Source organism: Neoarius graeffei, chromosome 10 (assembly GCF_027579695.1).
Source record: "Neoarius graeffei isolate fNeoGra1 chromosome 10, fNeoGra1.pri, whole genome shotgun sequence".
In the NCBI taxonomy this organism is placed as follows: Eukaryota; Metazoa; Chordata; class Actinopteri; order Siluriformes; family Ariidae; genus Neoarius; species Neoarius graeffei.
The window spans coordinates 83,636,409-83,660,758 of NC_083578.1; the positions used below are offsets into that span (position 1 = coordinate 83,636,409).

Here is a 24,350-nt window from a genome sequence, read left to right on the forward strand (position 1 = left end):
GCCAAGCCCAGCTGTAACAACAACAAACTCAAAGGCTCAAACTGGGATGCGTTAGCTTCTCAAACTGGGACACTGTGTTAAGTGCAAGGGCCAGGAAATAGTGTTCATATTGCGTGACTCCATACTAAAGACAAACAGTGGTGTTATTTTATTATATTTTTTTAAAAAGGCCGATCAATACTCATACTAATGATAATTATAACTTGAGATAAAGTCAGTGAGCCAAATATATCTGCTGCTTTATGTTTGCTTATTTAGTATTACAAAATAAAAATACATTCCCAAATCATATACATCTATACACCCATTCATGAACAGTCTTATTCTTAAAAAACAAAAGAAAAAAAAACTGCCTCTATAATGTTTCATCGTCCAGCTACATGGTGGTGAAATTTATTTTTAATTTACGCTAACAGCACAAATTGTTACTCTCACTCAGGATCCTTCTACTTTATTCTCATAACATTTTTAAGGACGCGATTTCTCCTTCAGTTTTCAACCAATCACCACCAAATTTCACATGAAGGATACCTCCGGGCTGAATTACCTTGCTATGGCTTTTGGTGCTGATCCGGATCACTGAACCGAAATGATCCATGAAAAGCAGGATTTTTTTCAATCACTTATTGACTCTGAAAATTCAATAAATTTGAATTATTTATTTGAATAATTTAAAATAACATTTTAGAAATAATATAATTTATAATTTTATATAATTATATAAAAATAATATTTTTAGAAATAATAATTTAGAAAAATCAAATTCAGAAAATGAACACTGTCAATTTTCATTTTTTTTTTCAATCAGTTTTTTTTTTTTTCCTCAGGGCGGCAGGGCGCAACTTTTCCTCACCAAGTGTCACTCTATTTCTTACCGTTACGGATCTATAGATAGTTTTCACTGACGTCACGGCATTCCGGGGAACGCCCCCCAGCCGCCATCTTGTGGAGCAAACAAAACGGACCATCGCCACTACCGGCTACGTTATCTTGGACGAATTTATGAAGTTATATAGTCAGTTTTCTAAAATAAAGATCAATGTTGGCAAAATCAAGCAAACAGAAGTATATAGATACCTTAGACGACATCTCATGACAACGGTATGCAGCCAAACTGGCCTTGATTGGGGGAATTGACCCCTACGAAGTGGACAAAGATGCATTTTCAAGTGACTATGCAGGGCTGCCAAAGCCTGAAACTGCCAAAGCCTGCTCCAAAGCCTGAAACTGACTTCATCAAACTTTAAAGGCTGTCTGATATATACAACTTTATATATTCTACAGCGCGCCTTTTGTCGGATGCCGCCTTTTTCACGGCTGAATCGCGCAGATCCGATTTTTTTTTAGGGGGGGCGTTGGAGTGTCTGATTATAATTTCAAAGTAAATTCTGTATTAAAATTACTAAATAAGCAAATCCATTACAGTCCATGAAACAGGAAGTATAAGGATGAGAAAAAAACAGTTTAAATCGGAAAACTGCGCACATTTGCGCAGTCCTGCACACCGCTCGGGCTGCGCAAATGTGCGCAGCTTTCCGATTTAAACTGTATTTTTTCTCATCCTTATACTTCCTGTTTCATGGACTGTAATGGATTTGCTTCTTTAGTAATTTTAATACAGAATTTACTTTGAAATTATAATCAGACACTCCAACGCCCCCCCTAAAAAAAAAAAAAAAATCGGATCTGCGCTATTCAGGCGGCATCCGCCAAAAGGCGCGCTGTTTGCATCCCAAACACAAATTAAATCATACAGAATAGACCTAAAATGTTTTTCAAAAATGACCCTTGCGTGAGTGAAGTGACAAGTTTCAAATAGAAACGTGACAAACGAGCGATATTAAAGGGATAGTTCGGGATTTTTGACATGAATCTATATGGTATCCCCGTCAGCAGTGTCGTGCATCCACACTGACTTACCCCCGACAGTGTTCTGTGAGCCTAGATATTGTACAGTGTTGGTCAGTGCACAAGTAGTTCCGGCAGGTTTCCTGGGGTCTGCAAAGTAACACGTTTTTCTTCTCAAAACAGCTCGTGTTCGAATGAGTGATTTATTAGCATAACAAAACCCTTGTAGTCCAAAAAGTCACACCTTGTAATTGCTTGGGGCTACTTTCTCTCAATAGCGATCAGTGCGCGCTGTCACTGTTAACAGTTGTGTGCGAGCTAGCCAACAACTTTCATTAGTTGTTCGACAGAGTGTTTAGCAGCAGCAAATTGCTTTCCTCCTCAGTATACAAGTGCGCTTCCATGGCAGGGAAAAAGAAACTACCACTGCTGCCTATGTAGTGCCCTATTTATACAAATAGGAGTCATTCAGGATTCAGCCATGACACGGAGCAAAAACATGGCTGAATCCTGAATGACTCCTATTTGTATAAATAGGGCACTACATAGGCAGCAGTGGTAGTTTCTTTTTCCCTGCCATGGAAGCGCACTTGTATACTGAGGAGGAAAGCAATTTGCTGCTGCTAAACACTCTGTCGAACAACTAATGAAAGTTGTTGGCTAGCTCGCACACAACTGTTAACAGTGACAGCGCGCACTGATTGCTATTGAGAGAAAGTAGCCCCAAGCAATTACAAGGTGTGACTTTTTGGACTACAAGGGTTTTGTTATGCTAATAAATCACTCATTCGAACACGAGCTGTTTTGAGAAGAAAAACGTGTTACTTTGCAGACCCCAGGAAACCTGCCGGAACTACTTGTGCACTGACCAACACTGTACAATATCTAGGCTCACAGAACACTGTCGGGGGTAAGTCAGTGTGGATGCACGACACTGCTGACGGGGATACCATATAGATTCATGTCAAAAATCCCGAACTATCCCTTTAAGTGTACATTACAATGTAAACGTACACTCAGCGGTTCCAGTTAGGCATTCTCCAGAGATTGTTCACACGATGTTTTGGTTTCCAAAAACAAACTTAAACACAATTGATTGTTTATTTAAACAACTTACCACTTATAAAATGATCGGAGCAGACTTTGCTGTGTTTGGAAGGCTGATAATCCTTGCGGTTGATTCTCGCAAGCCATAGATTTCTCCTTTGTATGCTGAGTTTGTTTGCTCGCCTTCGTGCTCCCGTACAGTGGGAATTCCATAAAAGCTCCGCTTGACTTCATCATCTGACCTATTACGACAGCCATGAATACAACAGGTGTGCACCATTGCTAGCTTTAAATAGCCTGCTTGGGTTCTTTTGAAGACTTTGTACTCGCGCGTTACAATGTGTGCTCAGTCACCCGTACGGTAAGCTTGACCCGCAAGATGGCCGCCACTAGGGAATCCCCGACTCTGTGACGTCATGTGAAAACTATCTATAGGGTACGGTGACCAGACGTCCCGGTTTGTAACAGCTAGCGCAAATTACTGTGACTTTAGTCACAGTCTCTATCAAGTTATATTTTGCTGTAAGTCACACCGCCTTTTAAACCACATCAGCAAGTCTGAATGTGGTTTGAGGCAGATATTTAAGTAAAAGATTTTGTATTTCCAGTGCAAAACTAAAGAAGCAAACACTGGACACTCATATCACTGCTGAAGGATTACAGCTGGTGTAAATACAAAACAGAGTAAATAAATTATATTTTCTGACAAAACTATTAGTTTAATTAATTGTAGTAGTACCTCTGTATATGCTCTCTCGCATAAGAACTTAATATCTTACATAGTGCAGGTGTACGACTGCTTTATCTGTCCAGTTCCTCAACGGCTGTTGTTTTGGAAATGCTTTTCTACCCATCACAAATCAAGTTCTGATTATTTTTTCACATCTGATGGATGTGAATCCTTCAAGTCCTTTATGAAGGAGCTCCAAGTTTACACTGATGCAGCAAGAGCCGAAGACGACACTGCAGAACACATGACCCCAGCACGCCATTTCCTGCTCAGGGAATGACTGGACACACCTCGGTCCTCCTGACCTGCTGAACCAACGCTCAGACAGACAGGGGTTACAGGGGTCCCTGCTGCAGAGCCTGATTTAGCCAGCTATTCTGGGAATGCGAGTCAAGAAAAGGGCCAGGACTGCCAGACTCAATTCCAGTGTTAGACGAACAAAAATAGGGCAACTTGAAGCATCCAACTTCAATGCAAACATACTCATTACTTCTAAAATCCTTTGATTCCTTAAAAAACTAGATAGAATTCGACACCAACGGCGTCGATGGGGACGCCTCCGCCCGGTAGACTACACGCATTATTAAGTTGTGATTTGGGGATGGACATTTGACCTCACAGTAATCTTGACCTGGTGAAATTACTTGTATTAGCCTTGGAGATATTGTGTTCACAAGGTTTTCGGACAGACATTTGACCTCACAGTGACCTTGACCTTAGACCTTTTGATCTCAAAATCTAATCAGTTCATGTTTGTCCCAAAGCGCACAAATGGTGAAAGCTTGGTGAAATTTCTTTCATTAGCCTTTGAGATATTGCGTTCACAAGGTTTCAGGATGGACGCACGCACGGACAACCCGAAAACGTAATGCCTCCTGCACCTTTCGGTGGCGGAGGCATAAAAAACATTAAAAAAAGATAGAACTCGACGCCAACGGCGTCGATGGGGACGCCTCCGCCTGGTAGACTACACGCCTTATTAAGTTGTGATTTGGGGATGGACATTTGACCTCACAGTAATCTTGACCTGGTGAAATTACTTGTATTAGCCTTGGAGATATTGTGTTCACAAGGTTTTCGGACAGACATTTGACCTCACAGTGACCTTGACCTTAGACCTTTTGATCTCAAAATCTAATCAGTTCATGTTTGTCCCAAAGCGCACAAATGGTGAAAGTTTGGTGAAATTCCTTTCATTAGCCTTCGAGATATTGCGTTCACAAGGTTTTGGGACGGACGCACGCACGGATAGACGGACAAACCGAAAACATAATGCCTCCTGCACCTTATGGTGACGGAGGCATTAAAAAAAATCCTTTGGGCTTCAGTGTGACCGTGTTCTTAGAACTGGATTTAGAAATGAAACCCTACGTCAAACACATCTGTAACACATGGAGCTGGGATTAATATCCAGAAATGTCAACAGCCCAATGTACACTGCATAAGCTCCAGAATTAATCGAGGTTAATTAGCTTAAGCCTAATAGGAAAGAAATCCATCTTTTAATCAAACTAATTTTACTCTAGGTACATTTTTAAAAATCGGTGTCAATTTGTTAATATTTTTAACAAAACCGTGTAACAGTTATGACATCTAGACATTTGAACACGATATGAATACAAGTGAAGCATGTTCACAGTTTACGTTGTCCTGAGTGTCTAGGAAATTGCTATTTAGTCTCCAATCTCATTGAGTGTTACAGGAGAAGACTCTGTGCCATTATACTGGCAACACAAAGCTGCACACGAAATACAGGTGTGCCAAAAATTGTGACTAAGGCTGGGCGATATGAAAACATAATACTGATATCGTGATAAACAAGATCAACTGTGAGCTACTGCTCACATACGTGAGCAATCGAAGGAACAGGACACTTATTACGAAATCAAGCAGCTGTGATTTATAGCTGCTGAGAAAAATGTTTAAAAAAAAAAAAATTTGTAAATCCACCCTGTGCGTTTCGTAAATACATTCAGTCAGTAAACAGGAAGTTGATGTGCGACAGACCTGAAAACGGTATACATGGTATAGAACCCCAAGCTGAAGCTCCGTACCAAATATCAAGCAGTTGTGATTTGTGGTTGCTGAGAAAAAGGGTGTTTCGGACGGATGGAGACAAGGACGGATGGAGGGACAGAGGTAAATAAACCAGTATACCCCCCTCCTTCGAAGTGTGAGTATAATTACAGTGTCCTGCAAAAGTATTCATCCCCCTTGGTGTCTGTCCTGTTTTGTCGCATTACAAGCTGGAATTAAAATGAATTGTTGGGGGGTTAGCACCATTTGATTTACACAACATGCCTATAACTTTAAAGGTGAAAACTGTTGCTTTATTGTGACGCAAACAATAAGATGAAAGGGAAAAAAAAAACAGAAATCTGGAGTGTGCATAGGTATTCACCCTAGCCTAGTAAACTAGACCCACCCGCCTAGCGGCCAAAAATATTTTTGCCTAGCGAATAGGTCTAGCCTCGCACCATATAAACAAAAACACCCCGGGCATCAAATCGTGCCCGCCAATCACAACGCAAGGTTTTTGTTTGGATTCTTTGGGCGGGCTTTTGCAGGAGTGACGACAAAGCTGCGCGACGCTGGAGAAAGCACAACAGGAAAGATGGCTACGGCTAGTGAACAGCGCGCGTTTGACTCCGCTTTGGAATCAGTTTTAGAAGAATTAGACTTGGAGTTTTCGTTGAAACATGAGCAGGAAGAGGCTCTCCGCTCATTCCTTTTCAAGAAGGACGTTTTCGCTGTTTTGCCGACCGGCTATGGCAAAAGTCTGATCTACCAGCTGGCTCCGCTCGTAGCCAAAAGGATGGGGCTAGTTTGTGCAGTACGAAGAATTAATAAACAGCTTTGAAACATTACTTTTTGATTGTTTCTTATTTTCCCGTTATTTTAAATTTAAGGGAAATTATTTCACCAAACACCACTAAATAAAAACTCTCAAAAACAGTTTAAGCAAACCCTTGAAAAAAATAAGAGTGTATGTTAAGTATGTGGTACAGACTCCAAACTTGTGGTCATTATCTCCAAACTTCTTAATATCTAGAACCTGTTTATTAATTAATACGCATTTTGAAAAATTATGTATTTCAAGGCCTCCCCCACTGCTTTCTGTCGCTCTGACTACGTCACAGCCACTGTTGCGCTGATTGGTCAGAGCGTTGGCCTATACGCACAGAGACAGTTTGAAAGACAGCGGTTTGTTCCTCCCACACCCGTCGGAAATGTCTACGAGCGAGGCCAGACTAAATATTCACATTTAGTCTGGCTTGCCAGGCTATATTCACCCCCCAAGCGGAAATTATTTTGTCAGATGTTTCGTATAAAGTTTTTATTTATCGAATTTGCAAAAATTAAAAATGCTCCGTTTCTTAATATCCAGTGAATGTGGATAGAATAAAAGTTATTCCACTCAATCTCGTCGTATACGGCTTACAGTGATCAGCTCATGTACGACTCGATTTCGTGGAATAACTGTTAAATATCACTTTACACTACAGATCTGAATAAGTGCTAATGCGGGGCCGTAGTGACTATGATGACAATTTAAGAAACACATCAGTACGTGGTGGATTAGTTACAGCGTCTCCTTCATGGAGAGAATGTTACACTGGGGTTAATGAACGCTTTATTACTACTTCACTTTTCACATTACTGCTTCATTTTTATCCAGAAACTAATGCATAAATGTGAGTAAAGAGTTTACTACAGGTTGTATAGCCATTACAAATTATTTTTAAAAAAAAAAAGCAGACCAGACCGGACCTTTACATGTCAGAGTGACGCAGCTGGCATGGATCGAAACCCTTTAAACGGAAACATAACCCCTTCAGAAAAGAGTCCGGTATGAATTAGTCTGGAGTGTGTAATGAACCACTAGTGTGATCATTGAGAAGTTAATAACTGTTAGAATGACAGACAGTATTTACTGTAATTGCTACTGTTATCCATGACATTAAATACAGTGCCATGCAAATTAGGACACGACAGGCATCTCAGACGTGTTTATATAATACTGCAGCTCAGACGCAGTTACCATTTAAACAAACGCTTGTGCACTTTTACATCAATGTGGTGCTCCGTCAAACTCGCAGCATCATTACATTTTGTAAAATCCGTCCTTTTTCACCTGGACCTATTTATCATTGCTCCCGCCAGGTCCTTTTCTTAATAAAGTATCTCAACTACACAAAAGCGGGTTAAAGGATGGTTTCAAACATGCAAGGTGACACTTCAAAACAGCCTGCGACAGGTTAGTGACGAGTGATTACAACCAGAACCAAGGCTTTAGAAATACTGTAAATTTCACAGCCAGCTGGCTTTCATATTTGCCTCATAAGAGCAATACAAACCAAAATGTGATGAATACTGTATTTAACTCCTTTCTTGTAATATTTTTTTTGTTTCTTTGAGTGGTTGAAAAGTTTTCCGAAAGTAACCTAAAAAAAAAAAATTTAACCAACAGGGAAGCGTGATAAGCCGATTTATTTTCCTATAACATCACATCCCAAAGTGTTTTATTCCTCTTATACTACAGTGAAATCCCAACGATTATGATTTTTTATTTTATTTTAAAAAATTACACGTTGTACTTTTTATCCATTAATTCTCATCTCATCTCATTATCTGTAGCCGCTTTATCCTGTTCTACAGGGTCGCAGGCAAGCTGGAGCCTATCCCAGCTGACTACGGGCGAAAGGCGGGGTACACCCTGGACAAGTCGCCAGGTCATCACAAGGCTGACACATACAGTGGGGCAAAAAAGTATTTAGTCAGCCACCAATTGTGCAAGTTCTCCCACTTAAAAAGATGAGAGAGGCCTGTAATTTTCATCATAGGTACATTTCAACTATGAGAGACAGAATGGGGGGAAAGAATCCAGGAAATCACATTGTAGGATTTTTAATGAATTAATTGGTAAATTCCTCGGTAAAATAAGTATTTGGTCACCTACAAACAAGCAAGATTTCTGGCTCTCACAGACCTGTAACAACTTCTTTAAGAGGCTCCTCTGTCCTCCACTCGTTACCTGTATTAATGGCACCTGTTTGAACTCGTTATCAGTATAAAAGACACCTGTCCACAACCTCAAACAGTCACACTCCAAACTCCACTATGGCCAAGACCAAAGAGCTGTCAAAGGACACCAGAAACAAAATTGTAGACCTGCACCAGGCTGGGAAGACTGAATCTGCAATAGGTAAGCAGCTTGGTGTGAAGAAATCAACTGTGGGAGCAATTATTAGAAAATGGAAGACATACAAGACCACTGATAATCTCCCTCGATCTGGGGCTCCACGCAAGATCTCACCCCGTGGGGTCAAAATGATCACAAGAACGGTGAGCAAAAATCCCAAAACCACATGGGGGGACCTAGTGAATGACCTGCAGAGAGCTGGGACCAAAGTAACAAAGGCTACCATCAGTAACACACTACGCCGCCAGGGACTCAAATCCTGCAGTGCCAGACGTGTCCCCCTGCTTAAGCCAGTACATGTCCAGGCCCGTCTGAAGTTTGCTAGAGAGCATTTGGATGATCCAGAAGAGGATTGGGAGAATGTCATGTGGTCAGATGAAACCAAAATAGAACTTTTTGGTAAAAACTCAACTTGTCGTGTTTGGAGGAGAAAGAATGCCGAGCTGCATCCAAAGAACACCATACCTACTGTGAAGCATGGGGGTGGAAACATCATGCTTTGGGGCTGTTTTTCTGCAAAGGGACCAGGACGACTGATCCGGGTAAAGGAAAGAATGAATGGGGCCATGTATCGTGAGATTTTGAGTGAAAACCTCCTTCCATCAGCAAGGGCATTGAAGATGAAACGTGGCTGGGTCTTTCAGCATGACAATGATCCCAAACACACCTCCCGGGCAACGAAGGAGTGGCTTTGTCAGAAGCATTTCAAGGTCCTGGAGTGGCCTAGCCAGTCTCCAGATCTCAACCCCATAGAAAATCTTTGGAGGGAGTTGAAAGTCCGTGTTGCCCAGCGACAGCCCCAAAACATCACTGCTCTAGAGGAGATCTGCATGGAGGAATGGGCCAAAATACCAGCAACAGTGTGTGAAAACCTTGTGATTTTCTGGATTTTTTTTTTCTCATTCTGTCTCTCATAGTTGAGGTATACCTATGATGAAAATTACAGGCCTCTCTCATCTTTTTAAGTGGGAGAACTTGCACAATTGGTGACTGACTAAATATTTTTTTGCCCCACTGTAGACACAGACAACCATTCACACCTACGGTCAATTTTAGAGTCACCAGTTAACCTAACCTGCATGTCTTTGGACTGTCGGGGAAACCGGAGCACCCGGAGGAAACCCACGCGGACACGGGGAGAACATGCAAACTCCGCACAGAAAGGCCCTCGCCAGCCACAGGGCTCGAACCCGGACCTTCTTGCTGTGAGGCGGCAGCGCTAACCACTACACCACCGTGCCGCCCTATCCATTAATTGTTCCGTTTAATATTGTGGAATGCAAGACAAGATAGTTCCTCTCTCTTGACGTTAACGAGATGAAAAGAAAACGCAGTCATGTTGTTGTTGTTATGCCCAGGTCAGATGGCAGAAAGATGCATGCTGCGACCTGAGATTGGTCAGGTGGCGACCGACTGCAGGTGGACGCAGGTGTTTTGCATCAAATCCTTCGTTGTGGTCAGACGTATTGCAAGACGCAGAGTTTTTAAGCTGAATCTTGTCACAAGCCAACCTCTAGGTCCTGATCCGATCTTTCACCCCATTCCCCGGTTTTCCCCGAGCTGCAGTCAGCACACCTGTCTCTCATCAGCTCATCCACGACTCTATATTATACCGCTCGGATATTCATTCGGCGCGAGATTGTCTTCGCCTCAGGATATGGTTTTTGGCCCCCTTTTTCCGCCTGGTTTTTGTATTCTATTATTTTGTTACTTTGCTGCGTGCTGTGGATATCTTTCATTGGGACTGTGAGCGCGTTGTTTTCCCGACGCAGAAGAGCTTTGAACTTTTAAACTTCTGAACTGTGTTCTTTGAACTGAGAGCTCTTTCCCGTTGTGAGGCTGTTTTTTCAGCCCACGACCGGTTGCTCAAGCGTTGCACGACCGCCTGCCTCTACATGCGTCAACCTGCTATTTGCACCGATTGGAAGCGAATCACAGCTGAAATGCGAACAGATCGTGATCCACTTGCGTCAGCCTGCCCCTACTAAAGACTCTCTGCAACACTCTGCCATTATCTGCGTTGTCGTACGTCGACGCAAGACCAGTTTTGTGTGTACCTGCGATTTTGTTATCGCAGGTAGACACAAGTAGTTGAAAACTGGTTGCAGCCTGCCGTCTGACCTGGGCATTACCAAAAAGCCACTAAGCAAAAACTCTTATTTCCTGAAGACTTTCCCAAGGTGGAAAATTATTTATTGCTGACTGTAATAAATAAAGCAGCGCGGACACTCCTTCCTCAAATGTTAAATAAGCATCTCTTCACCATATCACCACTTACATGTTTTTCTTTCCTGAATAGCAAAGTATTCTTAATGTTTATTATTATACATACAGGACACTTTTCCCATGGAATAAAAACATGTGTTCTATTCCCTTCTAGCGGGTTTCATTCATTTGGTTTGACAGCATGCAATATTGTTAGCATATCGCTTATCTTACGTGCATTACATCACTCTACCCAATGGAGAATGAGCGTTGAATATGATTTACGATATTGCACGGTTGTCGGGACAACATGACGTCACACGTCGGAGCTGATGCGAATATTTAAATGAGAGAGAGTTTTCTGCTGCGCGTGCGCAGAAGCATTTCTCTGTTCGCCGGGAAAGAGAAAGACGTGTTGAGCACCCGAAAGGCTACCAAAACTTCATTAGATATTCTTTACGCATATTTACAAGAGAAAAAAACATACCAACGGACATCGAAAAACTGGAAGAGAGACACATCGGAGATGTAAAACTTCCACGCTAGTGAGCGACTGCGACAGTTTGTAAACAAACATGGCCGCCAGGTTTGTGGAAGATTTTGAAAGAGAAAGACACGTTGAACACCTGAAAGGAACGTGTATGTATAATAATAATAATGGCTTTTCTTCATGGTATAGCAAGTATATTCCATTCAGCTACTTGTCTTTGATTCGTTCAAGATCATGCTAGCTGAATTGAATATATCTGCTATAACACAAAAAAAGCACCAGTCGATATTAACTTTAGATCATACAGAGCGTCCGCCATCCAAGTCCTTGTGAATGAGATGCGAAACGACGACGTATTAGAACGAGTGCATTAATATATACTGGTTATTTGACTGACAGCTGGAAGGACTGTCAGAGCTCCTGTTACAGACCAATCAGAATAGAGAAATGAACAGCACTGTGGTTAAAAAAAAAAAGCTGATAAAAGATGTATAACGGGGGCGTCGTGGCTCAGGTGGTTAAGGCGCCATACCATGAATGCGGGCGACCCGGGTTCGATTCCGGCCCGAGGTCATTTCCCGATCCCTTCCCGTCTCTCTCCCGCTCATTTCCTGTCTCTACACTGTCCTATCCAATAAAGGTGCAAAAAGCCCAAAAAAAAATATCTAAAAAAAAAAAAAAAAGATGTATAACTGAGGGCCCGTTTACACGAGGACGCTGTCGGGTAAAAACGACTAAATATTTTATCGGAAGTGCCTTTCGTCTACACGGGGACGGCGTTTCCGAGGCTGAAAAACGGAAAAAATTGAAAACGCCTTCCAGAGTGGATAAGTTAAAAACAGCCCCCGTTGCATATCCGTCTAAACTACCCAATACGCGAAACTCTGCTCGGATCTGCTCACGTCGGGTACGCGTTTACGTCATACATATGTCATATACTGTACATGCCAGCCCGGGAAGTAAGAAAGTAAGTAAAAAAGTAAGAGCATGTCTGATTACATCGATCCAACGGACCTTCAAGCTGCTCTGGCAGCTTTAATAAACGTCCAGGAGTCCTTCGAACATCTATACCGAATCTGCACATATACCGTTAATGAACAGAGGCGGGTATAGCATGCTCTTACTTTTTTACTTACCATAGCCAGAGTAGTCAAAGTTTTCGCAGCGCAGATGTGCAGATCAGACAAGACGGAAGACGTTGCGCATGCGTACAGACATAGCGGAGGTCTTTCACAGCACCACCTAGCCGCCTGGCATGCACATCCAATTGAATTCCGCACATTTATGCGTCACCGTATAGACGCAGATTTCGTCCTTGAAAACGGTCGTGTAGACGCGGAAAAAAGTGAGAACGAAAACGGACTTTTGCGTTTTTGTTTCAGACCGTCCCCGTGTAAAGTGGGCCTGAATGATCTGAATTTCTCCCAACACTAAAATCAGTGATTCTGGATGTGTAGGCGTGCAGGTATTCCAGTGCGATAAGCCGACAGCGAGTGTGGCGCACCGGGGAGGTTATGTTAGAGAGTGGGACAAGCAGGCTTCAGCAAACTCAGGGAGAAACAGAACACCTACAGGATCACCTCAGAGAAGCAGGCACTGCTCTTAACGTACCTGTTTGTCCCTTGGAGCCGTGCTAACTGCCGTCAGAAGAAGAGAAAAAAGATAGGAGGGAGGAGGGGACAGAAAACCACAATGATGAAGGAGGGGAAGAAGAGAGAGAGAGAGAGAGGAAAATAAAAAGTAAATAAATAAAACAGAAAAAGAACAGGACACAATTAGAAAGCAAACAGAGACAGATAGGAAGTGAAAATGATTGGAATATTCACCAAGGACACAGCAGCACCAGAGAGACAAAGATACCAAAGATACAACATGCACATAAATCACATGTTCATCTTATTCTGAAGAAGAGCTCGTTCATCTAAAGCAAATTTGCATACCCAAATTTTGTCCCCCTGGCATTAATTCCAGGTTCATTTCCTTCCATTTTACTGGTATTTGATAATCAGAGGGTCACCAGTACAGACATGAAAATACAACCCAAGTCCTGAAAGCATTTAACCCAAATGACATAAGAGCTCCAGCAGCTGTTCAGCTTGGCAAGGTTATTTCTCAGCTGCTCAGCTCAGCTCCAAAACAAACGTTATGAAACAGGCCTGGTGCCGCATCTCTGCTGTAGGAAGTCCGTGCTGTTGTATTGGGTCGTGTGCTCTTGATTTGAACATAATGTAAATTTTAATCCTATGAAAAAAAACACTTCCTAATGGGAACTGACCTCATTACAGTGATTAACAATTACAGGAACATTCCACCCCGAAACATATTGTGAGAGAATTTTGTCTCTAGCTTGTGGGTATAAGCTTCAGAATGTGTTGGGATTCCTGTAGACTTTCTGTCTCTGGAGGCACCAAAAGGTGTGAAGATCTCGGTCTCTGTAGCCAGTTATTTTTTTGTTGACTAGGTTACAAATACCCCTTTTCCACCAAATCAGTTCCAGGGCCGGTTCGGGGCCAGTGCTGGTGCTGGTTCACAACTCGTTCAATTTGCGAACCAGCTGAGAACCAGTTTGCTTTTCCATAGCTCGCGGTGCTAAGGGAAGCCACGTCATTACGTCGTTGTATACGTCAGTTACGTCACTACGTTTGCATAAACCTTGGCGCAAATATCAAAGCAAAAACAACACGGAAGAAGCAGCAGCAGCAACAACAATAATAATAATAATAATGGATGACTTCGCGTTTGTACAGCTGCTGCTTCTCGTCGCTTAAAAATGGCGATCTTTCACGGTCTTGTTATTGTTGTTGGTCTTAACAACTCCGCCCCCCCGCTGACGTAAGCGGTTCTTTCCTCTGGCCCAGCAGAGAGCTGGTGCTAGCCTGGAACCGGTTTTTCTGGCCCCAGAGCCAGTTCTTTGTCAGTGGAAACAGAAAACCCAGTTCCAAACTAAGCACTGGCCCCGAACCAGCCCTGGAACTGCTTTGGTGGAAAAGGGGACTGCTCTCCCATTTCAATATCACACCTCCAGTCACACACTGAGGACACACACACCAGACACATTCCACACCCCCAAACGGTTTTAACTTGCTTCAATTTTTCATCTCATCTCATTATCTCTAGCCGCTTTATCCTTCTACAGGGTCGCAGGCGAGCTGGAGCCTATCCCAGCTGACTACGGGCGAAAGGCGGGGTACACCCTGGACAAGTCGCCAGGTCATCACAGGGCTGACACATAGACACAGACAACCATTCACACTCACATTCACACCTACGGTCAATTTAGAGTCACCAGTTAACCTAACCTGCATGTCTTTGGACTGTGGGGGAAACCGGAGCACCCGGAGGAAACCCACGCGGACACGGGGAGAACATGCAAACTCCGCACAGAAAGGCCCTCGCCGGCCACGGGGCTCGAACCCGGACCTTCTTGTTGTGAGGCGACAGCGCTAACCACTACACCACCGTGCCGCCCCTGCTTCAATTTTTTTTAGCATGAATTTATGATTGTTATACTCAAGAAGTATTTGAACATCAAGCTCCTTTAAGCTGAGCCACTTTGAGTTTAAATGTTTAGAGGACCTCATGTATGTGTGATCATATTGTGTTCTCCACCACTGATTATCATTGTAAAGACATTTCGCATGACAAACACAGACTCGTCATTAAGTAATAAAACCTTTAGAATGCCATATGGTAAATGCAGGAAATATGTTTCAGCCAATCAAAAGTCTGTGTTTCAAACAAAGTCCTTTTACAATGATTTTAATAGGCGCTACCATTTTGTTTTGGGGTGGTCCTGAGGCGGTCCTAGGGTGGGTCTCCCAAAAAAGAGACCCGACTTAAAAACTAATGGAAGAAACTTAGGCCTCAGTGTTTTCGTAGGATTCACTCACGCTTGCATTGTTTCTGTGCAATAAAAGCATTTAAGACAACTTCTTATGGCTACTTCTGAGGTACAGACTTCCACGACAATATGAAATAGGTTTCATATATAATTGGCGGGAGAAGTTAGTGCTCATGTGCCGCGCTGACATCACAGAGACATTTCTACCTCAAATAGTGAAGGCTGCATCAGGGGGCGGAGCCTTTTCTTACAGAGCCCCACAGACATGGAACAGCCTTCCAAGTAGTGCTCGGGACTCAGACACAGTCCCAGTCTCAGTTCGAAACATATTTGGGGTGGGTTTCCCAAAAGCTTCTTAGCGTTAAGAGCATCTTAACTAGGAGAGAGTGTGTTCATTGTGATGCTCGCTCTACCTTGTAACAGTGATCTCTGTGCTATGATGCTTTTGGGAAACCCACCCGTTTAGTCAAACCTTTTTTATTAGGCAATGGAGTGGATCTGGAGGGTCTTCAGGCATAGTGCGTTTGGTAAACTGGGATGTATGGATGCTGTCGCTCCTCACTCTCATACGTTCACTCAGGTTTGTTGAAGGTGTAATGGCTGCTGCTTTATGTCCCAGGGCTCCCTCATGCCTGTTACCTTCTGGCTCTCCCTTTAGTTACGCCATCATAGTTAGTCTTGCCGGAGTCCCTGCTTGCACTCAGTGGACACCGTTCTTAACCATTCGTTGACAACAGGCATACCTGTGTTTTCTCTCTGTCTCTCTCTCTCGTTCCCCCTCTCTGTCAAATTACACGTCAATCCTGATATACCAGTGATACTGTCCTCTCCTACTCTCTGGACCTGCCTGATCCATCCTGCTGCCCTACTTCTAGCTGCAGTTCTCATCACTTCGCTCACACTATGGGCAGCCTAAAGAACACACTCAGAAGATAGCTTTGGACAATTAAGACAAACAGTTTTGCGACGAGGGTTTAGGACTATAATCACCATGATAACTTTCAGACTGCAGCTGTCATGAATGGTTTTGCACTCAAGTCTCCATCAATGTTAATGAACAGGTGATAACTTGAACAAAATAGACTTCCTGTGAAAACTATAATGAATTTCCTGGTTACACCGTTGTACTTTATGACGACTGTATATATATGACGTAGTTATAGAAGCGAGTTATTTATAAATCATGCTATCTGTTATCACCCAGATGAGGATGGGTTCCCTTTTGAGTCTGGTTCCTCTCAAGGTTTCTTCATGTCGTCTGAAGGAGTTTCTCCTTGCCACCATCACCTCAGGCTTGCTCATTAGGGATAAAATTAGTTCATATGTTTAAAACCTTTATTTTTTTCTGTCAAGCTGCTTTGCGACAATGTCTGCTGTTAAAAGCGCTATACAAATAAGCTGACTTGACTAGCGCAGTTACTGTATAATGGTATTTAAAAGGAGAAAAAATTTAAAATAAGTGACAAGGTTTCACGATCAGCTCCTAAAAACAAAAAACAGTAAGAGCTTAAGTTTTCCCCCCTCACCAATTTTCAGTAACGTTCAACACCATATTAAGAAATCCAGTGTAGAAGTAGAGGAGACGGTGGTGCACGTGCTGGACTCAAAGAGTGACAGCAGAGACTCGGTTCAGCTAGTTAGTGAGCTACGAGATGACGAATGCAACGGCGTGGATGGTGGTGGTAGCATGAAAGCTGATCAGTTTGAGCAGAGCGTACAGATGAGGGGTGAGAGAGCTGGACAGACTGAAGGCCTGAAGTACCACTGCATTGCTCTGGTTAGGTAGAGATGAAGCGAGGGCTAAATTCCACCACACCATTATCAACAGGTTGTCGTACAACATTGTAAGTAACTTAGAAACCATTTCCTGAAGTGAAACTAGACCAACGTGTTGATGATAGATGTTTAAACCAAAGAAGTCAACTCGGAGTTTAATTACAAAATAAATCTTTACGTCAGTCACTATGTTTACATGCACAAAATATTCGCCCTTATTTGGAAAAAGATGATACACGGCTCGAAACTCGCGGTGGTCCGGTCGCCCGAGGTGACTTATACCCTGTCCACACTAGGGATTTTGTACCGATACGAAACTACTTTCGTACCACAACACCTGTCCACACTAGCAACTATACCGGTACTGTAGCGGTATAACTGTATTGGTATGAAACCCACAAATGTATGGATTTCGTACTGGTACAGTATCGGTACTGTAGCGCTTCGCTGTAGTGTGGGCAGATGAAGCGGCTCTGTATCGATACAAATATAATCGATGTCTTCGCTGAATAAAATAGTGAAGAACGGAGATTTGTTTGTTTCTTTCTCAACTGCCTCACGCGTTTTATACGATTCGACTGAATAAATGACCACCAGAAATACAGACTGTACACTGACAACAAAAAGCACACACACGTTGTTTCATCCGTACGGAAGCCGAGAGAGGCCCTTCATATAATCCTTTTTTTTTTTTTTTTTTATTCACCTTGTTATCCCGAGATAACGACATAATTAATTCAGGATCTCGAGAAAACAACACAACTAATTCGAGAGCTCGAGAAAACAAAACCGTTATTTCGAGATCTCGAGAAAACAAAACGATTATTCCGTGATCTCGAGAAAACAAAACAATTATTTCATGATCTCGAGTAAACAGCTGAGAAATGGTTCATTCAGGTGCGCCAAGAGACTTGTGATATGCTGACTTTGGGGCTATTTCTCATTCTGTATAGACGCAACTTTGGTCATTAGAATGTCTGGAATAATCGATCACCTAATAAGGGAATATTTTGATCAGGGGTTGACACAGGGAGAGATTGCATCAAGTCTTTTAATAAGGGATAATTTCAAAATTAGCTTAGTCCGTGGCACCTCCGCAGAAGACTGGCCCGGCTTCGTCTCTACCGACGGAGATACAGTGATCCAGCTGAGATCATGAAATAATTGTTTTGTTTTCTCGAGATCACGGAATAATTGTTTTGTTTTCTCGAGATCTCGAAATAACGGATGCCATATATTCTCGGAAGGAAGTTACTCGGTAACCACGGAAACATTTCGCGCACGCGCATTTCAACTACCGTGAAAGAAAACCGCAAACATTTCTCGCTAGTGTGGACAGATGCACTAAACTGTACCGGTATACTTTGTATCGATACAGTTATACCACTTTCGTACCGGTATAAGTGTGAACACAGCATTAATTTGTCATTTGGTGGGCAATTCCTGTCACTAGCCAGCCCGGCTGGCTAGTTGAAAATAAAAAAATATATATATGAAGCGAAGATTCAGACACACCGTCAGCTAAAGCCGCCACAAATTAAGCATGTGCCGTGTCTGTGTTAATCAATGTGTTTATCGGCAGGACGGAAAATACCGAAGAATTCCGAATCATATCGTGTACGAGTCAGGCTGTCGGTTTTTTCACTACTGCGCATGCATATAACGCGTCTCGTTGAATATCGCAATAATCACGTTATCAAATTCAATAGATGTGGCCACATTATCGCCCATTTAAACACGCGGTTTTTTTTGTTGTTTACATCTACATCTGCCAAAGCTACGATGCGATGTGGAATTTTCTGAAAGGTGTACAGAAACCGCCAGAGACGGGGACAAAGCGACCTCGGTCTGAAGAGGAGAAAAAGGCCGCCGATAAAGCGTACGAGAAGGAGAAACGACAAAGGACTTGTAAGCAAACGTGGGAGCAGGGTAGGCCTTGGCTGCGATACGATTTTTATGGAATAATTAATTTTTTTCAAGTTGATTCCTAGTCAATATGAAGCTCCGAATGCTTTCTCTCTCATAAATGGTTAAATACAGAAAGCATGTTGGACATATTTTGGGTGCTATAGTCATGATAGTAAGTATATTTGTTTTCAATACTCATACACCAAGTTGCCAAGTTTTCCAATATATTATTATTTGTTGATATTATATTATGGTGCTCTGTGTTGTTCTCATTTACAGTATGTATTTAACAACAGTATCCAAATACTCGTGTCTTGAAATAAATGCAGATTAGTCATGAACAATGGTAACTACTCTCTTTTGTGTTATTTTTGACAGAAGTAAAATTCATACATGAACAAATTTTGGCGAGTTACTTTGGAAGGTAACTAGTCCGGCTGGCTGGTGAAAAAATACATGAATTTCTAGGCCTGTGATATAGAGCCCTGCACTCCCGCGGGAGTCCCACGGGACTCGCCGCAAAGCAGTGTGGTGCAGGACAAATTTTGAAAGCTCATTGCGGGCGCGACCGGAAGTGCACATATGCGGGCGCGGGAGTGCACATATGCGGCGCAGGCGGGAGCGGTGATAAGCTGCAGTCCCGCTAACTAAAAACGTGTTTGAAATAAAATTTATAAATTATTAATTTATGTCTATCATATATAATTTGTGCTGGACATTTTATTTGGCATTAATAAAAACATTTTAAGATGCCTAAATTTGCAGAGAGATTCAGATTGCCAGATTGAGTGAGGAATGGCATCTTAAATTTGCCTTTGATCACTCTAATGACTCGCCGTTCACACCCAGCTAGCAAGAGAACTATGAGTGAAGTGATTTACTGCTTGAGTTAGTCTACAACTCTAATCAGAGAGACAGGTTACACAGTGACGGTAGGCTTGACTCAATGCTATCCCAGAAATCCTTCCTGTAATATGCAAATTTGGCTGTCCAATCAGAGGTAGCCAAATTTGCATATTACAGGAAGGATTTCTGGGATAGCATTGAGTTAAGCCTACCGTCACTGTGTAACCTGTCTCTCTGATTAGAGTTGTTCACTCATGGTTCTCTTGCTAGCTCTGCTTTGCAATAAAAAAAAAAATTGTTACAAAGCAAGCCCATTCACTTTTTTATGCTGATCAGAGAATTACAATGGTTTCTCATGTGATAAAAATGTGCGATTCGCGATTAGATATTTTAATCGCTTGACAGCACTAATTATTATTATTAGAGACACTACATGCTGAATTCAGAAACAAGGTAAATAATAACAAACGTGAACGTGAGCTGTAGATATTTATGCTCAAATCCACTCAAAGTAGGGGGCGGGGCACCATCACGCTGTGTCAAAACAAGCACTTTCCTGAGAAATAACGTGAACGTCTGCATCATGCGGGATTTGCGGGCGGGAGTGGGACAAAATATGGCAGGCGCGGGCGGGAGCGGGACTGAAAATCATAATTCTTTCTGGGTGCGGGCAGGAGCGGGACTGAAAATCATAATTCTTTGCGGGCGCGGGCAGGAGTGGGACTGCACAATGCGGGCGCGGGTGGGACTGAAAAATCCGACCCGCGCAGACCTCTACTGTGATATTCCTACTAAGCTGTTCATATGTCTAATGGAAATTAATATTCCTTTAATATTCCCATTTACACACAGACATGCACACTTCCAGCCTCACAAACTGCTGTCTAGTTTCGTTTGTGTACAACACCACACACAGCTGACCATAAACAAGTAAGAGGCCGTGCGACACAGACTGCCGTAAAGCCCCAAATCGAGACGCATATTCCGAATGTGCTGTACACATGTCCAAAGAACGCTGCTAAAACCTGAATATCATCAGCATATCCTATGTCTTAATCGGAAAATTCCAAATTGGGAATATCCAACTGGAATATCCTGTTTACACCACCTGTATCAACTTCTGAATATTGGTGGAATATTAGCGTGCATGTAAATGTACTGACTGAAGATCACAATCATAAATACTGATTTGAAATAGTTCAGGGTGGATTTTTCCTTAAAAATCAATAAATTGTGATCATTAGAAATCAGAGCAATTCAAATGGCTTTCTTTAACTATTAAAGACAGAAAACGACGGGAAAACGGGATTCATTAGGAAGTGTTTTTAAGCAGGTAAATAAAATGCTGTCTTTCCTCAAAGCAAAGTGTTTGATAAAACTGATTGTCATAACTGGATTTTGTAGAACTATACATCAGAGGAGGCACCAATTAGCAACTAATGAATGAAAAAATTAAAAAAGACAGACTATAAATTTAAAACTCAGTAAATTGCACTTATTTGTCAAGAACTGGCTCTTTTAAACTGAACATTTACCAAAGGAGCGAAAGAGGATCATTGTATAAATGCTATAGAGAGTAAATTGGGGGGGGATTCAGATATACACATCAAAAAAGTGAAACAGAGAGAGAGACACTCAAATATACACATGAACTAAGAGAAACACACAGCGAGCGAAACAGACACACATGAAAAAAGAGAAACAGAGAGAGAGAGAGAGAGAGAGAGAGAGAGAGAATCAGATATACACATGAAAAAAGAAAAACAGGTGAAAAAGAGACAGTGAGAGATATGAAAAAAGAGAAATACAAAGAGAAAGACTCAGATATACACATGAAAAAAGAGAAACAGAGAGAGAGACAGACACTCGGATATACACATGAGCAAAGAGAAACAGAGAGAGAGAGACAGACAGACAGACACTCGGATATACACATGAAAAAAGAGAAACAGAAAGACAGAGAGAGAGAGAGAGAGAGAGAGAGAGAGAGAGAGAATCAGATATACACACATGAAAAAAGAAAAACAGAGGTGAAACACACAGAGAGAGAGAGACACACTCAGATATGCACATGAAGAAAGAGAGAGAGAGAGAGACACTCGGATATACACATGAAAAAAAGAGAAACAGAGAGACAGACACTCATACACATGAAAAAAGAGAAACAGAGAGAGAGACAGACACTCGGATATACACATGAAAAAAAGAGAAACAGAGAGACAGACACTTGGATATACACATGAAAAAAAGAGAAACAGAGAGAGAGACAGACACTTGGATATACACATGGAAAAAAGAGAGACAGACACTCAGATATACACATGAAAAAAGAGAAAGAGAGACAGACACTCATACACATGAAAAAAAGAAACAGAGAGAGAGAGAGAGACAGACACTCGGATATACACATGAAAAAAAGAGAAACAGAGAGAGAGAGACAGACACTTGGATATACACATGGAAAAAAGAGAGACAGAGACAGACACTCAGATATACACATGAAAAAAGAGACAGAGACAGAGACAGACACTCAGATATACACATGAAAAAAGAGACAGAGAGAGAGACAGACACTTGGATATACACATGAAAAAAGAGAAAGAGAGACAGACACTCGGATATACACATGAAAAAAGAGAGACAGACACTCGGATATACACATGAGAAAAGAGAGAGAGAGAGAGAGAGAGAGAGAGAGACAGACACTTGGATATACACATGAAAAAAGAGAAAGAGAGAGACACTCGGATATACACATGAAAAAAGAGAGAGAGAGACAGACACTTAGATATACACATGAAAAAAGAGAAACAGAGAGACAGACACTTAGATATACACATGAAAAAAGAGAGAGAGAGACAGACACTTAGATATACACATGAAAAAAGAGAAACAGAGAGACAGACTGATAGACATTCGGATATACACATGAAAAAAGAGAAACAGAGAGACAGACAGATAGACATTCAGATATACACATGAAAAAAGAGAAACAGAGAGAGAATAATGAAATGAAAAGCATTAGTTTCACACCCTTGTAATTACCTCACTGCCAAGACTGAACTCATGATCAGTTTTTTGGTTCGTCTATTTGATGGAATAAAAGTCAATATCTGCGTTTACACTCCGGTCACAGCAGGTTATTTACTTCTATCAAAGATCCATTCAAATATATAAATCGCAGCTCTAAATCAGTGATAACTGGGCAACCTTTTATAAATAACGGCTTTAGGCTAAACGCCTGTGCTTGCACTCAATTGAACGACTCGTTATAATGACGCAGGTGGGGTTTATTTATAGGCTACAGTGCATGGAAATGCGTTTATTAAAAGCGACAGAAGCAGAGTAACCATAGCAACAGGCATATAATTGATATGTTGGTGGGAATAAAAAAAAAAAAAACTGAAAAAGGCTTACAATTAAAGTGCCAAGCTTTCGATTTAGATAATTAAACACATACAAAGCGTCCACTGTGATTAGTTTTGGAGCAAGATAACGGCTAACAAAGACTCCAGATATGGAAAAATTTATTTTGCTGGAGGTTATTTTCCAATTTCAAGACACAAATTTGTGTAATTGTACTTTCCAGAGGCGGTATGTTCCTATATCTCTCAGAATATTAAATTAATAACACATATCTTGACACATGTACACGGTTTCTGATTTTGCAATGTGTAAATAAAGTGAATAGAGAATGATGACCCTCACAAGATGCCATGTGCTTTACCGGAGGAGCCGGATGGAGGCGGAGCTCCAGATTTCTGCCACAGCGTTGCCTCTGCAGCCAAGCGCCTCACGTACACGTCCGTCACGTCGAGCAGGATGTTCTCCGGCTTGATGTCAGTGTGGATGATCTTGCACTTGGTGTGCAGGTAATCCAGACCCTGGAGAACCTATGCAAAAGTTTAAAACGTTGAAAAGTTTTTCCCCCCTCCTCAGTGACACCAAATGTAGTGTGCGTAATGCACGTCTTCTCGACTGTTACGTTAACCCTAGATCACGGTTTTGATTTGATGCACACAAGGATGCTAAACCTTCCTGCCAATAAATAACTGCAAGCAAATGATGCCAACTGTTGGGTTCGTTGGTTTCGTCAAGGTCACGCAGTGTTCCAGCTAGCTTTCCAAGAGGGCAGGGTGCCAATAATTATCACAGACAAATTTTCGTTTATTACTATAGACAAAGAATCTATCATGCAAAATTAGCCATACTGGGGAACGATGCAAGGTAGATTACATTTGTAAAATAAAGTAAGCAAACCTGAAACTTCTTAATTAACCTGTATCATTATTCCTAACGTCACGTCCGTGCACGTTCACGCTTGGCACACCTCGAACTGTCACTCTCATCCACACACGTTTGCGAGGAATAATAACCATACACCTGCTCCTGATCAGAGCGTAATCACAGCACATAAGGACTCCAAACCCTAATAACAAAGCTAATAAATCTAATA

The 24,350-nt window shown here is 41.9% G+C and overlaps 1 protein-coding gene across 3 annotated transcripts in view; it reads right to left on the bottom strand.

Annotated features, from left to right (window-relative positions):
• Positions 1-24,350, bottom strand: part of srpk3 (SRSF protein kinase 3) — a 77,456-nt gene that overhangs the window by 18,085 nt on the left and 35,021 nt on the right. For all 3 annotated transcript variants that reach the window (XR_009655545.1, XM_060932432.1, XM_060932431.1), the window contains exons 8-9: positions 23,622-23,787; positions 13,135-13,160 (exon numbers count right to left, since the gene is read on the bottom strand). Coding sequence is in view for 2 of the 3 variants with exons in the window: in XM_060932432.1 (XP_060788415.1) it covers positions 13,135-13,160; positions 23,622-23,787 (192 nt within the window). In the remaining variant the exon portion in view is untranslated. The remainder of the gene's footprint in view (positions 1-13,134; positions 13,161-23,621; positions 23,788-24,350) is intronic.